General features: G+C 36.3%; 2 protein-coding genes across 9 annotated transcripts in view; one reads left to right on the top strand and one right to left on the bottom strand.

Annotated features, from left to right (window-relative positions):
* Positions 1-10431, bottom strand: part of LOC128986773 (polyphosphoinositide phosphatase-like) — a 30026-nt gene extending 19595 nt beyond the window's left edge. For 2 of the 4 annotated variants that reach the window (XM_054407291.1, XM_054407290.1), the window contains exons 1-7: positions 10316-10431; positions 8491-8701; positions 6017-6224; positions 4530-4630; positions 3803-3881; positions 1254-1539; positions 218-413 (exon numbers count right to left, since the gene is read on the bottom strand). In XM_054407291.1, the coding sequence (XP_054263266.1) occupies positions 218-413; positions 1254-1539; positions 3803-3881; positions 4530-4630; positions 6017-6224; positions 8491-8701; positions 10316-10381 (1147 nt within the window). In that variant the 5' untranslated portion in view covers positions 10382-10431. The remainder of the gene's footprint in view (positions 1-217; positions 414-1253; positions 1540-3802; positions 3882-4529; positions 4631-6016; positions 6225-8490; positions 8702-10315) is intronic. The other 2 variants (XM_054407293.1, XM_054407292.1) reach the window with 2 other exon arrangements.
* A 4094-nt stretch (positions 10432-14525) lies between these two features.
* The window catches only part of LOC128985368 (protein argonaute-2-like), a 55168-nt gene continuing 50561 nt past the window's right edge, over positions 14526-19132 (top strand). For all 5 annotated transcript variants that reach the window (XM_054404799.1, XM_054404803.1, XM_054404802.1 and 2 more), the window contains exon 1: positions 14526-14637. The gene's annotated coding sequence lies outside the window, so the exon portion shown is untranslated. The remainder of the gene's footprint in view (positions 14638-19132) is intronic.

The following is a 19132-nucleotide window of genomic DNA, read 5'->3' on the forward strand; positions in this document are numbered from 1 at the left end:
GGAATAGAGTGTGTACAGGCTTATTTTGATACAGTCCTACTTCATCTAACACTAGACAAGTGTTATGATGTTATGTTAGTGTTATGTTGGTTCTATCAATCACTGGAGACAATTTTTCTAAAATAAACTAGCCAAACTCCATCCCTTTTTAATAAATTCCAAACAACCACTCGCTTTCCTTTAAATTATTGGCAAAAGAAGTTCCACTGAGACATACCGGCAGTCTGTGCGAAGGGGTCACAGAGGTCAAAGGTTATGGCAGGTTTGGGCACCATCTTGCTGATATCCTGACTCCAGTGAGCGGGGATAGAGCCCCGCATCTGCACAAACGAGCTCATCCTCGGGTTGTCTGTGGAGGAGATTCCGATATCTTCAACCAGCTGCTCCGTCTCCACCTCATTAGCTACATCTCCCTGCATACAATCAATAATTGAGACTCGACCTTTAGTTATACCATGTGTTGTATCCTAACCTCCCTGTGGACAATTGAGTATTGCTTATATTTCTGTGGTGGTATCAGATTACTTTGCTTATCCAAGAAATTAAATTAAAGATCTGCTGTTTAAACATTTGGAAACGGTCAAAGAAATTCACCTCGTAAAATTTAAAAATGAGGGGACATATTTGAGGAAAGCTTTGTTATTCTCATACCACACTAGTATATAAATGTAGGATAAAAGCAGTTTGTCTACCAGTTACCTAAGTTAAAAATATACTTTTCAGTAACATATTGGTGTATTTTTAGTAACAAGAGTAGTTTTTCTGGCACACAGGGTAAAATCTGTTGAATTTCAGTTATCATCTATTGGTAACACAATGAACATAAACTACGAAATGTACTGTACAATTTTATTGTGCTCTGATCTGATTAAGCACAATACGAATACACTCAACTAGGTCTATCTACACTTATTATTGTTATTCTAATTATTGTTTCAATTATTATTATCGTTTCAATTTTGGCACAAGGAAAAACCTAATTAACTGTTATTAATATTGTTGTGGCTCTGCAAAAAAAAAAAAAAAACGGCTGAAAAAGCCTTCAAATTTTAACCATAGACATTTCACAGACTCCAATGACCCTTTACAGTACAATGCATCCCTTTGCTTAGGTCTAAGCATGGATCTGTGACCTTCAGTAACCTTTTGCCACAATCTTCTGTGACATGCCCAATAATTCTGTCCAAGGGGAAATTTTTGGATTCAAACACCCTTGGTCACTAAGAAAATTACAAGATTTAATAGAACCTCACCTCAAAGTTTGCGCCTCTCTTGAGAAAGCGAGTGCCAGCGTACTTGTTGGATCTCCTGGCGATGAGAGCTATGTAGACTGACCTGCCGAAGACGCTGACACACGATTGGCTTATGAAGCCGTGCATGATGTACAATATCCAATCAGGATGAAGCTCCTCCTCCACCTTAGATAGCAAGTGAGAGTTCCACACATATCTGCGGTTAGGTTCACTTCTCACTCCATAGTGAACCGAGGGGTGATATTTAGGATCTGTGGATTTTGTGGTTCCTTCCCTGCTGTGGGAACTGTAAATTATTATGTTGTTTCTTCATAGTAATGCCAAATGGCTAAATCATTATAAAGTTCATATTTCGGCATTAGCCTTCTTCAGGTTCTAATAAGGTTTATATTACCTGGCTTCTGTCTCCGATACGCGACTTACCCATCATCGGCGCCACATCACGTTTCGCAGTCGTTCATTAATTAATGTTTAAATGTTTCGTGCGTGTTTTTGTGTGTGTAAATGTTTACATGTTTTTTGTAAAACCATGACGAACTCAACACCGAGGGATATTTTATAGAGAAGCTGGCATTCAACAAACCTGAGGATGTGCCAATAATAGGCATGAAACAGCTGTAGTTTCATAAAACTACCGAGGATCGGAGACAGAAGCCAGGTGTAACTTATTAGTGCTGATTTTAACGATCCAGTGGCCAACCGTCATGAAATTCTTCAGGTTATCATGTTATCATGATGTCAGCCCAACAAAATTATTATGTTAGGGATTTTTGGCAAAAAATGGTAATTAAGATGAAACTGGACACAGCTAAAACAGCTGTTTATGGTCAATCAAAATCTTAAAAGGAATCTCACTTTTCCTTCACTTAAATATTCAAGATGAAATGTAGCCTACAATCCAAAAACTAGGCATCTTTTAAAAACTGATATGCTTATTTATAAAAGTATAGTTTGAATCGCCGCGTACAGTCCAACCTCAGTATAACGAATCTGAAGGGACCGAACTGAATATTCCTTATATCAAGGATTTCGTTAAAAAGAGGTTTGTTATATAGAGGTTAGGTTTGCAGAAAATTCGCTAAGTCGAGGTTCAGAACCAGCGTCGGTCAATATAGGTCGGGGTTTGACCTCATTAAAACACAATTAAAGTAGCATAGGCTACAATACTTTACATAGAGTGTTTACATTGTACAGTAGAACCTAAATTATCCGGCATAATAAAGGGGAGGGATCTTGAATATTGCGCAATCATGAAACTGGCATTGACCTTGGTACAGGTTAACAACTGTAAGTTTAAAATCACAGCTTGTTCTAACCCTCCTAAAACCTAGCCAGACACTGTATTGCGTAGTCTTAAACCATGTAAAGAACAAAACAAACAGTAGAAAGTTTTGTAACCTACTGCTCGTGATAGGCCGGTAGGCTACTTACAGTACAGTACTGATTTATCACAACAGAGGAATGTCAATAATAATCATTAACTATAGCATTGGTGTTGCTAGTTTAAACAAATCGTATTGAAAACAATAAATTATTAGATAAGTCATAAAAGTGTATAATCATAGCCAACTTAAAGATAATAAAAACACTCGTAAAAGGAATGTTAAAATAACAATGTTGCTATTCTTTCTCTTTGCTCTTGTTTTTATATCCTTTCTTTGGTTTCTCTTTATCCAAAAATTGTACAATTCACCATAGTTACTTATCGCCCAATCACAGCTTACTAAACATTACGTAGTCATCAGTCCTCATTGAATGAAATCAGTTCTCAGTTGCAACATAGCACGCGCAGCGACAGCAGACAGAGATGTGTTAAAACGGAGCAGACGAATGTTAGCGCAAGCTGCAAGCGATGACGTCACCTTTCCATTTCATTTGATAAAGAAACAGATTTTTAAAGAATAATGGGGTGGGGGATTTGTTATATCGAGGGAAAGACGTAGACAATTCGTTATGCAGAGGTTAAATTCGCAATGTAGAGGTTCTGACAATGATAAATTTGTTATATTGAGGTGTCTTATTTTAGCCGAAATCACGAAAAATTCGTTAAATCAAGGTCGTTATTATGGTTTGTTCGTTATGTAGAGGTAAAATATACATTGTGTCTTATGGAGAGTTCTAGGGGATTAAAAAAAAATTCGTTATATCAAGGAATTCGTTATATCGAGGTTCGTTATATCAAGGTTAGACTGTATTTACATGGTCAATTATTGCCTGTTGATGGCTCTCTCCGGTGGGTTGCCCATTCTTTATAGTATGAATTAACCTGGACGCTGCACTTCAATGGCTGGATACTTGGATTTAGTTTAGTAAGGGGAAGATATTTTTATATTTTTTTACATTTTAAGAGAAAGTAACACCAAGTATAGTTAGTAGCAAATTTATCATCTCATCCATTTAACACTTATTTTTGCCTTAAATTACAAAGGGGTAGGACGTCGGGGTTTTACGAATTTAATCTCATGTACAGAAATTATTTCAAAACTTGAATTATATTTTCGGCTGCTGGCTAAAGAATCTATACAGCATATATTATCATTGTTACCTACCTAGATCTTTTTACATTTTCGTCTTCTCCTGGGCTAGAGGACGAAAACAAATCTTCTTTTTCTGCAGTCTCGACAGGCCCTTAAAACATGCACTCAAATAAATAGCATGTTTTAGTAAGTGCCAACCCAGTTTCGTATATTGGAAAAAACCAATCACCACAAAAAAAAAGGGAAAAAGGCGAAGGGAATTATAGAATAAGGAGGAAAGTATTGGTTTACACGGTTTATATTTAGACAAAATTACTTATTCACATAAAAATATTATGAATAGCACGTTTAAGCATTTGAAGAATAGACTACCGTACTACTAATGTTTTGATAAAATTACATTTTGAAATTAGAAAAAAACCCTTAAATTAACAATAATAAGTACATTATCAGTAACATACTAAGATTTGACAAATCTTAAGAATTCTAAATGAACAATGTAGGCTAATGGTAGTAGAAGCACGAGTGCGTAGAAGAAGTATAGAACAATAATACTTGAATAATACCACACTGGAAGCATATATTACCGTACTGGAAGCATAATGTTAAGCGTAAAGTAAAAAGATTACTTTGACAAAACAATTTTAGTTTCAAGCACAAACAAGTATGTTTAAAAAAATGCACTAGAAGGAATAATGCTCATATGTGAATTATGCAAGGATGTAAATATAGGCATACACTTGCAGCTAGTAAAATGAAAACTAGTTACATGGTAATAGTAAACATAATATGAACTTACCTGGAGTTTTTGGATGTGACCCACAAGGTTCTTGAAGATGACTAACATTTTTTGGGATTGCCATATTGACTTGTAATGTATGAGTGATGTCATAGCCATAGCTAAAACAAACAAATATAAATCAAATCAGCTGATAAAGTTAAGAAAATACTCTTTGATTGTAATTCTTCAGCTAACTTATGCTCCTTTCACACTATACGGTTTCCGCCGTCCGGTTGAAAACAGTACAATTTTACGTAGTGTTATGTTTCTTTCACATTACACAGTTACTGACCTTACGGCAAGATAAATGTGTTTACAACGTCATAAACGTAAACAGTGTCCAATTGACAGGTCAGATTATAAACGGTAAACATTGCATCAGCTGATCTATTTGCACTGGCTGGTGAGCTTCCATTCGATGAAAAACCTTGCAGTACATACGCCACTGACGTACGGCCACAGTGTAACAACCGTCTGGTTCAGTTGAAGTGGACGGCTGCAAGACGGCACAGTTTTCTGTCATCACCGAAGAGTGTGAAAGCTCCCATGCTCTTCTTTACAGAAAAAAAATTACCTGTGCAGTTTAAAACTGTACGGCAAAAAACGTATAGTGTGAAAGCATCATTACCTTTTGAAAAGAGTCAAGGTAATCCACATAACAATGACAAACATGCAACGTACAATTTGTTCCCTAAGACTTAGCCAAGTGTAGTAGACTAAGTACAAAAAAAAATATGAAAGAGAGAGAGTTTGATTTCTTTCTTTGTTTGATCTGTACTTGACAAAGTTCACCAAGAGTTGAAATATTGTGTGTTTTATGTGTCTCCTGTGAATAGTCAATCTCAACTTTTAAGGTAAATTAGCTGATTACACTTAGTTCTAAAAATCACATTTATCCAATTAACTCAAAACAGAAAATAGCCAAAGATGCACACATATCATCTTTTAAATATACTGTTGGGAACATTGACAAGCAATTAATTACAGAAACAAAACATTAAATTGATTTCTTTTGAAAAGCAGTGGTTCAATTCATTTAGCTGTAGGGAAAAAATAGTTCCCAAATGTAAACATTGTGATTTTTTTCTTCCATGGCCAATCACCATTCAGATCAAGTTCAAAGGCTTCACCTAGAAAATCAAATCAAACATCTTCATTTCAAACAAGTGGTACATTTTATAAAAATTTTTGTAAAAAAAGGTTTATTTGATAAAAAACAATGAAAAACACAATACAAAAATTACTTTTGGAACTAGAGACGTTCATGCGTCTGAGGTGATCTTAAGGACATGAATATTCTTATGAAAATCATCCTATGTGGTTGGTCCTATATTGGTTGTGGTCTTATGTGTTCCGCCTGGTTGGGTTTGTCATCCACCTTTGGATAACATTCCAGCCCAAACAGTTTGAGTGATTTCAGTTCAAATGGTAGTATAAGACAGATGGGGGTAGACACACATACAGACATGCTGATACACACATAGACGTGTAAATACAGAACTAACCTGAAATAAAAGTTGCTGGAGAGATCAATACTCTGAAACATCTTGAGGTACCTAGCCTCGTCTGGATGCGCCACTCGGACGCTCTCGTGGGGAATGTATACCATGTAAGTGTCCTGGATCTTGTAAATAGTGTGCAGACCCACCACAGCCACTCTACGCCGCTTGGTCACAAGCACCATGTAGTAGCCTTCCATGAACCTTACGAATCCTACAAAAACAGCGATGCACACCTTAGGCCCCTGTTAATTTTTTCTATTTTTAAATTCATTTTTTGTGCTTATTTTTGAGCATTTAAATTATAAAGGGATTCTGCACATCTACAAGCATATATGTTTCTAACAGTATGCATAGATTTTCCCTGTGATGCACACAGAAAAAAAAAATGTTTTCAAGAAACATATTTACTTATTAATATATAGAATTTTCACACAAAATATTTGGATTGTTATTCGTTGATGTTGTAAATTTATCATATTTTTTACTGTCGTTAGTTATTAAACTATTATTCATAATATAAATAAAATATGAATAAAGGGTTAATATTCATTGGCCAGACTTGGTTAACAGATGTTAAAATCAAAATATAAATCACAGCTTTCTTCTGAAAGCAATAAGTCCTGCAGTCTATTTCAATTTACGTCCATTTGTTTAGTTGTAAACAAAAAGAATTAAGTTTGATCTAATGTCAACAGATAGCGCCACCATTTTGAAAATGTAGCCCTTAGGAACTGTACTTAAGTGATGCCCTTTCTTAATATTCTGAGACGTATTTGCACATCTATATGAAAATACCTTTAATTTGACACCTCAAACGTTAAAATCCACCAAGCAGTTATCGAGTCATGACTGTGAAAATAAAACTGCTTGCGTAATAATAATATAGAATTAGATTAACGGTTTGCTGCTACGGTGAAGGTAAAAAGTGTTTGTTGACCATACGTCAACAACCAACAAAAAAAACGTATAGGATGAAATAAATAAATTTGCCAAAGTTTATCAACATATATCCATAAACAAGTAAACTACAACAGTTTTCATTTTCTCCATAAGAATATCATGGGAATTTTAAATTAATCTTTTTTTTCTCCGTAACCGTTAAGCATACAACAGTGCTTCAATATACTAAATTATTTTTTTAGCTCTACAAAATGGTCTAGAAAGAAATTGCAAATTATTTTGTTTTAGGGTCAAAAATGGAAAAACACCATTTTTACCCCATAAACCCCCATTCCCATGGTCGGATGGATAATGCTGGTTCGCGAACTCGTTAAAATAAATATAGGTTTATACAGAATTTCATCAAAATCGGATCATTTTTGCTTGAGCTATTGTACTAACTGACACATATATACACAGTAAACCTCCGATAGTTCGACACTCCTTGTAGTTCGACACCGGCTGAGCTATTTTGTCAAGTGGTATTTAATGGTTACTATTTTGATGTAAACTGACTTGAACATTAATTTGTCATTTATTGCTGACTTGAGACTTAACTAATGAACAGTGAAATTGTTAAGCTTTTTAGTATTTAATAAATTTTTGTGATTTCTATAAAAGACACGTGTTTTTACTTTCCTTTATGTTAAACTCCATTTACTCCTATAGTTCGACATTTCAATAGTTTGACATCCCTTAACTCCACAAAGTGTCAAACTATCAAGGTTCTACTGTATATGAATTTGAACGGATGGTGTTTTTGGGCTCTGGGGACTTCAAAACAAAAAAATAAATCGTTTTCGGGTCCAGGTCTTACCTTGAGGTAATAGCTTATTCCTTAAATTTGCTAAAATTGTCCAGGCTTTCTCGCTTTTTTCATGTAATATGTACGCAAACCCAAATTCAAATAGTAAATATTTAATTTCTACCATGTCAGTAAAATTTAATGTTTGTAGCAAGTAGCAAGCGTTGGCTTGAGTTGCCACAATTATCCAGCTGATCATAATGTAAACAAATATGTTCTTCATTAAGGATAACATGGGAACTTAAAAAGCCACTGGGGCAGAGCCCAAGGGACTTTTTCAAAAAAATTAAGGTCAGTTTGCAAATCTACATGACACGCCCTTTCCAATAGGACGTGAAAGGTCAAAATTGATTAAGAAATGGCGGAGGAGTTCGAAGGACAAATTTTGTGTTGGCATTTTAATTATATGTAGATTTTTTGCTTAAAACAAGATCAGTTGTCAATTTGTTATTTAAATGCGTTTGAATATATTAAAACAGAAGGAATATGGATCATAAAAGAAAACATAAATATCGATAGGCCTATATAAAAATCATAGATAATAATGAATGTTTCCTTTAAAAGGAAAGTACCAAAAAATGAATTAATTGATCCCATTACATTTGCAGTTCAAAACAAAAGCCACTAAAACCATTTTAGGCTTACATATTTCCTACTTTATATTACTCCTCTCTTAGAAAAACAATTAGATGCATTTACTCACGGTTGTAGTCTGTGGTAAGTTATGACTTACCAACAATGCCAAATGCTGAGACATCTGGTCTAATAGCACCTCCAGCTCTACCTCGGTTTCCCATATCTATCATGTTGATAAGATCTCTTATCTCATCACGGGAATACTCAACTTTGTCATCTATCACCGATAATTCTTGTGGCTCCAGTCTATCTATCTTCAACACTCTAAACTTGGTTTCAGAATTGTTTGATGCAATTACAAAGAGTCTCTGCAAAAACAAAGATAGAGTTTTAATGGTGTCATGAGTTTAAAACATAGTAGGCCTAGTCTTAATAGAGAATCTACTAAGCCTAAACACATAACTTAAAAGCAAAGGCGCTGGAGATCATTACTAATCCCATTATCGGCTGTACAAGTTTAATAGAACTGGAAACCAAGAAGCCCATTAACTACTTTAACCCACAAATTAATTTGAAGATGCTTAGTACAAACCAGTGCACACCAGCCTTCAACAGTCTGCGTCAACACACTGAGTGAGATCAACAAAGTCAAGCAACCAAAAACAACACAACTTAAACATAGACAGAAGGAAACCTGTTACTGCCATAAGAAAAAAAGCCATAAGAATCCTGGAACAAGTTGATCAAGAAGAGCATTGTATCCTTAACATCCTTATATATTTACGAAACCATCATCTTTATCAAAATCAAACCCACCTCAACTCAGAGTATTTAAACTGTCATGGTCGCAACCCCAGAGTAAAATCAAACTTTAATCTAAACCAACATAGACTAACAAAAACCAGCAGAACACCAAATTACATGTGAATAAAATTATACAACATCTTAAGGTCCTGTCACACATGACAAGTTTACTCGCTGCTACTTTAGTCACTGCTTGTACTCGCAGGCTTGAAAAACACTTCCAGTCACACATGGCGAGTTGTAGCGACTACTTCAGTTTGGTTGTGTAGGAAATTATTGTGCTGAGGAAAATGTCATCTTTGGTACCTATTAAAAAGGGAGGCTTTAAGACGTCTGTTGCGGATTTGCGTTTGTGATCTGTGCAAAAATCAAGAAGAAGAATAAATGCAAGTGGTTTCGGGGGTGGATAGGGAAACGAGAGGGTGCTTCGTCAATACTAATTAAAGAATCATTAGAAAATGAAGGCCTCCATCATATTTTAAAATAATGAAGATAAGTTAACCGTTCCAAAATTTGATGAGTTGTTGGATATGGTAACACCACTAATAACTTAGGTATATGAAATAATATACATTTTTGGAGTAAGGCAATTTCAACTGGAAATAGCTTAAAGATACATGGCAAGTGGGGACAGCGTCGATTTCAAGGTCGGCTAGGCCTACTAGCGACTAATCACCTCAAAAGTTGAACATGTCCAACTTTCCTAGCGTGTGAATATTCACTCACCGGCGAGTGCTAAGTTAGTCGCCGCTACTTACTATGTCACATACAGCGATTAGTAACCGCTTCTCTAGTCGCTGTGTGACAGAGCCTTTAGGCCTACCTAACAAACTTAAAGATAAAAACTCGCTCGCTATCTTTACAAAACAGCTGAAACAATACCTCATAAATCGACCATACTACAAAATTATAGAATATCAGGAAGAATATACATTTCCTATAAAATAACACTCAAACAAACACAAATCATACATTCACCCACACTACAACACTAGGCCTACACATAATCAAGAAAGAAGAAAGATGAAAAAGAATTACGGTGAAGACTTCAATGGTAACTTAAATGGTAAAGGATAGGACAGAGGCAAAACTGAAAAAATATTCACACTGCAAAAAGTAAAGTAGGCCTAGGCCTATGTTAGTTTTTATATAATTAGGTTACCTAACCTCATACTTACAGATTTAGTTTCATATAGAGCTATTTTTTGTATGGAACTAATTATGGGGTGCATTACTACATCCATGCTGGATAAATAATTTGATTACTGGCATGAAGGTCCGTCAGGCTTTCAGAACAAAGTTGTCTTTGATTGAATGAAAATATAGCAATGATAACATTGATACCGGCATTTGTTTTTGTTGTTTGTTTTCTCTTTCCTCAATTCCTCTCCTTGAAAAGTTTCTATTCCGTGCAATGCCATTGTTTTGCATCGACTCCCGTGAGCCTGTCCAGTACGCGAGTCTAGTTAACGGAAGGCTCAGAGGACGCTCCATGATGCACAATTCTATTCTCATAGCGTGACGTCAGTCTCTTCTCACCTATGGAATTTGAATAAAGAACGACCATCGGTTTATGATCCTGTTAAAATGGGTTGCTCGTAAATAAATAAATAAACTTATATTGCAATCATAATGTTGACGTTGACATGACATTTTTTTTACTATCAACAAAACAACAGGATGACGCCATCTTGATCTTGCCTCTAAGGCCTACCGCACACGAGAGACTTTTTGTCGGCCGACTGTTGGCCATCTGTCTGGCTGGAGTCGGGTGGACAATCGAAAAGTCGTCAAGACTGTTTGGTCGTTGACTATGGGTGCGCACACTACACGACTGTTTAGTCGTCTTTCGAGTGTCAAAAGGATGTATATGACAGAAACCGCTGTCATATGTGCGTTACTGACAAGATATCGTGCAAGAAAACTTAAGAGAAAATACTGGGTGCATCCAATTTATATTCCGAGAACCTTGAAAGGCCAGATTTACCTCTATACTCGGATTTGAGGAAATACCCGGACAAATGTTTCATGTACTCATGAATGAGTGTTGATTTGTTTGACCAATTGTTAATACCCCGGCTTCAAATACCTCATCCCATAACTTTTAGGGAATAAGCTGTAACTGTAGCTCTCATGGTGAGACCTGGTCCCGGGACCGATTTAACTTTTCGTTTTGATATCCCCAGAGGCCAAAAACACCATCCGTTCAAATTCACACACATATATATATATTTGTCCGTTAGCACGATAACTCGAAAAAATATCCGATTTTGATGAAATTTGGTACAAACGTGTAAATCTACTTGTATTTTATTCGAATGAGTTCGCAAACCAGCATGACTATGGGAACGGGGGTTTATGGGGGGTTTTATCGGGTAAAATGGGGGTTTCCCATTTTCTTACGATAAAAACAAAAGATTCCGCAATTTCTTTAGAAAACAAAACACCATCCGTTCAAATTCACACACACATATATATATTTGTCCGTTAGCACGATAACTCGAAAAAATATCCGATTTTGATGAAATTTGGTACAAACGTGTAAATCTACTTGTATTTTATTCGAGTGAGTTCGCAAACCAGCATGACTATGGGAACGGGGGTTTATGGGGGGTTTTATCGGGTAAAATGGGGGTTTCCCATTTTCTTACGATAAAAACAAAAGATTCCGCAATTTCTTTAGAAAACATTTTGCAGAGCTTGCAAAAACAAATAATTTAGCATGCTAATTGTTATCATAATGGTTACAGGGAAATTCCAAAATATTTAAAGTTAAAATGTTCATGTAATTTATGTAGAACAAGTAAACTGTTGTAGTTTGCTTGTTTATGGATGTATTTTGATAAAACTTGGCAAATCTATTTATTTTATACTCAGCTGAATTAATGTTTTACTAAAACACACCCGGAATGCCCTCCCTGTAGCAACACACCTAGGTACTCGTTTATCCTAATTTTATTGAAATAGATTAAATAAAAAATTAAATCAGGCAAATGGGAATTCACTTAGTCTGTAGGTTTGCTGCAATGGAGGTATTTTTTTTATTATGACCAAATACTCTTTCAAAGTCTTTTTATAAAGGAGGGGATCGTGCCTCAACTTCTTCGATAATTTTATCAACTTTCTCGTCGCTCAAAACACTTGCACTGGTGGTTGTCGAAGCCATAATAATAACAATAACACACAAATAATAATACTCATCATAATAACAATAATAATATACATGATAACAACGCACTCGACTGTCAGACAGACAGACTTTTTAGTCGTCAGTGTGCGCGTTCAAACTTATCTCCATGCCTTATCAATAAGACACGACAGTTGAGTCGGGGAGCAGTCGGCGGGAAAATCGGTCAGCACCAAACTGCCCCGACTGTCTGCGGACAGTCTGCCGACTGTCTTGCTGGGGTCGGCCCGTGTGCGCGCTCAGATTTACCACTATGGGGCCGACTTTGACTCCCGACAACGACTTAATAGTCGGCCGACAAAAAGTCTCTCGTGTGTGGTAGGCCTAAGGCCGAGCGCACACGGTCTGACTGTTTTACAACTGTCGTTGCAAACCAGTTGCGCTTGCAACTGTTTTGCGACATCGGCAATGTATTGCAGTCGAAACGGCACAAGGAAGATGTCTCAGGTGCCGTTTGATGTCATTAACTGCTGACGTCACTTTGAGGGAACACCAATACCGCAACGATACGGCTTTCAGCCATCGGCCTCGGTGGTGCAGTGGATAGCGTTGCGGGTTGATAATCCGAAAGTTCCGGGTTCGAATCCCGCCGGCGGCACCAACTTTTTATCAACAATTTTTTAATATCAGCAAGTTTGGTTGGTTTGGTTAGGTTATTACAGTTTAATTTTATAATTAAAAAATTATAAAATTGAATTTTAGGCAATTATAATTTTATTTTATGAACAAAACTATTTTTTAGATTAGTAAACCTTTATTCGATTTTCCATTATCAGCACGTTTGGTTAGTTTGGTAAGGTTATGACAGTTTAATTTAATAATAGAAAATTATAAAATTGTCTGTTTCTTCAGACGCAGCAGTTAGTGACGTCAAACGGCACCTGAGAAATCTTCCGTGTGCCCCACCGGTATTGCAGTGGGGAGCCGCACACGACGCAACTGGTCGTTTGCGATTTTCAAAAAAGTTTGAAACCAGTCACATGCAACGGTGGGCCCGACGTTGCAGCAACCAGTTGCACGAAACCACGGGGTGTTTTTGTGGTGTTTGGTGGAAATTTGTTGTTATTTTGACGGCCGTATAGTGTTCATCTCAAAATGAATGATCAAGAATTCAACTTGAAGCTCGTTGGAGAAGTGGAGAAACATGAAGTTCTGTACAACTACAAACTGCCAGGATATTCAAGGAAAGATTTGACTGATAAAGCACGGCAAGATGTGTCTGTTGAATTGGGTTTGCCAGGTAATGTTATAAATTAATTAATTTTTTTTATTTGTAAACTGATTTAATTAATTAAATATTATACATTTAATTTTACCATAACTCAGGTGTTAACAACATAACCTCACAAACACTACATTACTGGTAATGGGCCGAGTGAATAAAAACGAGTAAAAGAGTTGACTTGTCTTAAATTTTCATAATTTGAGTATTTACTTGAACAGAAGTGAATAAACACTAGTATTTACTTGTACTTGTTAGTAAATAATAAGGGTGAACCCAATGTTCCCTCTGTACCCTACGGTGTTTTCTGTATTCATAATAGCTAATGACGTCTTCTTCGTCTAAGTCTGACATTGTTATTGTACTTAAAAACACTTAAAAACAAGGAAGGCCTTAAAAACAACGTCACTGCACTTACAATATAACACTCCACTGATTGCAGAATATACGACACTGTAGTTGTAACACAGTTGCACCGTGTGCGCTCTTTTTTCAGTTGCAAACTGGTTGCAGTCGCAACGGGTTTGCAACGGTTGCTCTCAAAACAGTCACACCGTGTGCGCTGGGCCTAATTTGACAAGTCCCACCAACCGATCGCATGGCCAACCTAACAACACGGAACTCTGAAACCAAACTAGCAAAAACAGTGGTACTGTTTTTAAAACAGAGTGGTTACTCCAATTATTATTATAGCTCAGTGGGAAGTACAGAAACTTTAACCAGAGACTGAGTTGGTCAGATCGAGATCTGACCATCTGACTGATCGAGACCACTATCGAGACTAGGTGCTTTGCTAGGAGATTATAGTGGAACTGAAGTGGAACCACTGGATGGACTGATCTACAGTATACAAGTATGTGATCAACTGGTGTCTTCCGTGGGTGGATTGGAATAGCCCTAGCAGTGAGAGTGAGAGTGAGTGAGAGAGAGTCCTGTCCTGTTCCTGTATGTATGTGATGAGGAGTAGAGGAGATGAGTGAAGTGAAGTAGTGAAGTGAACTGTATTATTGACTATAGGCCTACATGTACTCTAAAAGAGGCAAATATTGTTTAATTTTACTCGTATCACCTCTAATTTAATCAAATAACAGGTAAGTAAGGTTCACTATGCTACATTGTATATGTATAGGCTAGGCCTACGTAAATTCTAAATCTAATGCTAATTCTGAAAGTAGCTGCTAAGATGTTGGGGATTTCGGAAGTAGGCCTAGGCCTTTTGACACTTCTAGTACTTTGGCATAGGCTATTTTAATCTGTTGTAGATTGAATCTCTATTTGATCCCACAAAGATAATATTGCTTGGTAGGCATATTCACTTCATTGTTCATACCGTGTTGTATTATGCCTGTTGAAAGACATTGGCACTTGACATGTTGCAGTTGCACAACTTCAGTGGCAGGCTGAAAGTGATGTAGCCCAATTATGTTGAACTACTTGGTAGGTCTAGGGATAATTCAATTGATTCTGCAGCCTATTCTGGCACATAGATAAATGATTGCTAAGAACGAGTGCACTGAGGTGTCATTTTGGGCACACAGTTAACTTTGGTTCAGTTAAGTTACAGTGTAGGACCTAAAATTATAGCACTAGGCCTAGGCTAGAAACTCCTTGGCAATCATCTAGGCCCAACGTCAAATAGCGTAGGCTAACTTACTTTGAGTAGAAGTGTGCCAACCCTGGGATCACGTCAGGCCCGGTTTTGACCCTGTCAGCGCCCTAGGCACAACACGACTAATAGAAGCGCTCGCTTTGCAATATAACAGGGTGTCCACCGACCGGACGCAAGGGATGATCAGAATTTTGCCGCAATTGCGGGGAATGATTACGATGTCTACAGGACCGCGGTAGAAACAATAAACTTAATGATGTTTACACGACCACGAGGAATGATCAGAATTATGCCGCAATCAGCAACAACTATGATAAGTTAATGTCCACACGACAGCAGGAAAAGATCAGAATTTTGTCTCATTCGCGGAAGCGGGGAGACGATTATATAATGATGTCTTTGCAGTCGCGAGGGATGATCAGAATTGTACCGCGATACCGGTAGCGCAAGACGATGGTTATGTCCACACGACCGCGGTTAAAGATCTGAATTTTGCCTCATTCGCAGTAGATTTTTGTAAACTTCTCATGACCGTGGGATATGTTCATTTTAATGCCTATGCCACAATCATGGAAGACAATAATTATGTCCGTACGACCACAGGATATAGTCAGAATTTCGAAATGCATGCAAATACAACCACCGTTTTTTAACTTTTCCAATTATTGGCGCCCCCCAAAAAAAGCCAATTGCCTCTCCCCTAGGCACGTGCCTACCATGCCTATTTGGTAAATCGGCCCTGGATCACGTCACAATTATCAACATGTTGATGGAGAGACGGATAGGTAGGCCTATTTGAATACATATGATCCAATCTTTGTCAATGTATTTTTGGTACATTCCTGTTGATGTCATTTTTTATGTCGGGAATCTTTTTTATTGTCTAGCAGGATGAATCTGAATCTGACTTAAATATATATATATATATATTTTATATTTATCTTGTAACTTGCCACTCATGTATTTATTGATCGTAAAAATCAGTGTTAGGGAAGCTACTTTTAAAATGTATAGCTAGCTACAGTTACTGCTACATTTTCAAAATACCCCCGCCGCAGCAAACCTGCAGTCAAAGCGAATTTCAACTTGTCTGATTACATATTTACTCAAATATTTCCATAAATAAGCGAGTGCTTAGGTTTGCTGCTACGGGGAAGGTAAACAGCGTTTTTTGACCGGACAATGGGAACGGGGGTTTATGGGGTAAAAATGGGGTTTTCCCATTTTTGACCCTAAAAAGATAACATTTTGGAATAGGCTATATTTCACAACCATTTCAGAGACCTAAAAAAAGAAATGACTTGGTATATTGAAGCAATGTCGTATGCCTAATGGTTACGGAGAAAATAAAAAATACCCCCGCCGCAGCAAACCTGCAGACTAAGCGAATTTCAACTTGTCTGATTACATTTTTACTCTTAAATATTTCCATAAATAAGACATTTATTCCCTATTTAAATAACATTAGATTTAACGAGTGCTTAGGTTTGCTGCTACGGGGGAGGTAAAAAGTGTTTTTTGACCATACGTGAATAGTACTGGATGAAATAAATAAATTTGCCAAATTTTATCAATATATATCCATAAACAAGTAAACTGCAACAATTTTTATTTTCTCCATAAGCATAACATGAACATTTTAAATTAAACTATTTTTGAATTTTCTCCGTGACCGTTAGGCATACAACAGCGCTTCAATATACTAAATTATTTCTTTTTTTAAGCTCTACAAAATGGTTTGGAAAAAAATTGCAAAATTTTTTGTTTTTAGGGTAAAAAATGGGAAAAACACATTTTTACCCCATAAAACCCCCCATAAACCCCTGTTCCCATGGTCCGATTATGCTGGATCGCGAACTCGTTCGAATAAACGTAGGTTTACACGTTTGTACCAAATTTTATCAAAATCGGATCATTTTTGCTCGAGTTATCGCGCTAACGGACACATATATATATATATATATATATATATATATATATGAATTTGAACGGATGGTGTTTTTGGCCTCTAGGGACCTCAAAATGAAAAAAAAATCGGTCCCGCGTCCAGGTCTTACCATGAGTACTAGGGTAATAGCTTATTCCCTATATGGGAAATTCGCTAAAAGTGGCTTAGCTACAGCTACAGTTCCGAAAAAGTAGCTAGCTACAACTACAGCTACAATGAAATGTAGCTATAGCTACAATTTTAGCTACTTTATCAAATATTTTCTTTTTTCCGTAGGATGTGTTTTATTTGGTACATTAACTTATTGCTGAACAACAAGTTACTTGATGTAGTAAAATCAAATTTCCTTTTAGGTGCTTTAACTGAATCCCCGGAACAAAATTTAAATTAGGTTTTTATTGAATCAACACACATCCTAGCCTAAACATTGCTTCATAATGAACACTGAACACATAAGCATATCCAAATAACATATGGCAGTCTACTCCACATATTACTGGGTTTAAATAAGGTTAAATATGGAGATTTCTTAACATTTCCTAAAAAAAAAATAAACTGGATCTGTCGCTAGCCTAACGGTTAACATCTCGGACTTAGTATTCTCATAGACGAATCCATAATGAACATCTCTTAACTTAGTTCCACTTTCATTCCATCAAAGTCTTAGTTAGGCCTATCACAAAGACTTAAAGTCGTCGTACATGGAGTTTAAACACATCTTACATTTCATTAGATAATTCCCCTTTTCGTTTACTTTATTAAGTAAAAAAAATAAAAACTTCATATGCCGTTAATGCCGGCCAAGGAAGGGCTTCGCTTGTGATGAATCACAATCAGTAGCGGTTTGATGGACCAGCCTTTTCAATATTTGAAGATGCTGAGTTGGTTTCCATTGAAAAACCAAGTTAATACCAAATACCAAATTTATCAGTAGCCTATAAAACATCAATTACTACTTAGTTAAGTATCAAGTTACAATCTTTCAGACCTTTTTTATTTTTATAATGATTTTGGAGTTACTTGTTTTGGCTATTACAGTAGTAAAACATGTCTCACACTGCTTACACTCAACCAAACTTCTCATCATTTGCAATATCAAAACAAAAAATGATAAAACAATCAAAGCAATATTTACAAGCAAAGAATTAATTAAATAAGATTGCCTTCACAAAGGAAACGCAAAAGCAACACGCTCCTGTATTGAGGATATTGCGTTGACTTTCTGCAGGCGTTTCTCAGATACTGACTCCCTCGTGAATCCAATTGTTTTTTGATCACCACTGAATCGAATCGTGATTTAATGCATCGAATCGAATCAGAATTTTGATGCATCGCTCACCCCTAATATCTATGATTATAACTCAGCAGTGGCACCTTGTCTTCAGAAGCCCTCACATGCATAATAGTATGCAATATATATGAGCTGTATAAACGGTTTGAATTTTTAATTTAGGAAAATAGTTTTTGGCCAATTCTTCATTATCCAGATTTAACATGATTCTTATTGCCCTTTTTTGAAGGATTACTTTGTAAACTTTGATTTACTTGTAGCTCCATACCAAATGTAATATGTGAGTTGATATTTGTGTGGTAAACTTTAAGCAATATCTGAAGCGAACAATATTTTAACGGGATTTCTCAGGGCAAATAAACCGGAGGGAAGTTTATGTAACAATTTATCCTTATGTATTGATCATGTGATAATTTTTCCTCAAGCAATAAACCCAAAAATTTTGTTAACTTCCCCTACTTGAGTAATTTGGAGATCATTTACTAGTACTTTAATACAACATTCTGGATTTTTATTTTGTGCTGTAGGTACTGAATGATATGAAATTGGTTTGATTAAAATTGAGAATTTTAATTTATTGAAGTTTGAGTAGTTTTTATTAGATAACAGATTGTTTTGGGCCGACTCTTGTATTTACCAGGAACTAACAAATTTGCATCATCAGCATAGACACAATTTTGCCATATTATCTGTTACCGGTAATGCTGTATTTAGTAGGCCTAAAGTAATATGGCATGG

The sequence above is a fragment of the Macrosteles quadrilineatus genome, unplaced genomic scaffold (assembly GCF_028750875.1).
Source record: "Macrosteles quadrilineatus isolate MER2022 unplaced genomic scaffold, UCM_ALF_1.0 Scaffold_2__2_contigs__length_208266976, whole genome shotgun sequence".
Taxonomy (NCBI): domain Eukaryota; kingdom Metazoa; phylum Arthropoda; class Insecta; order Hemiptera; family Cicadellidae; genus Macrosteles; species Macrosteles quadrilineatus.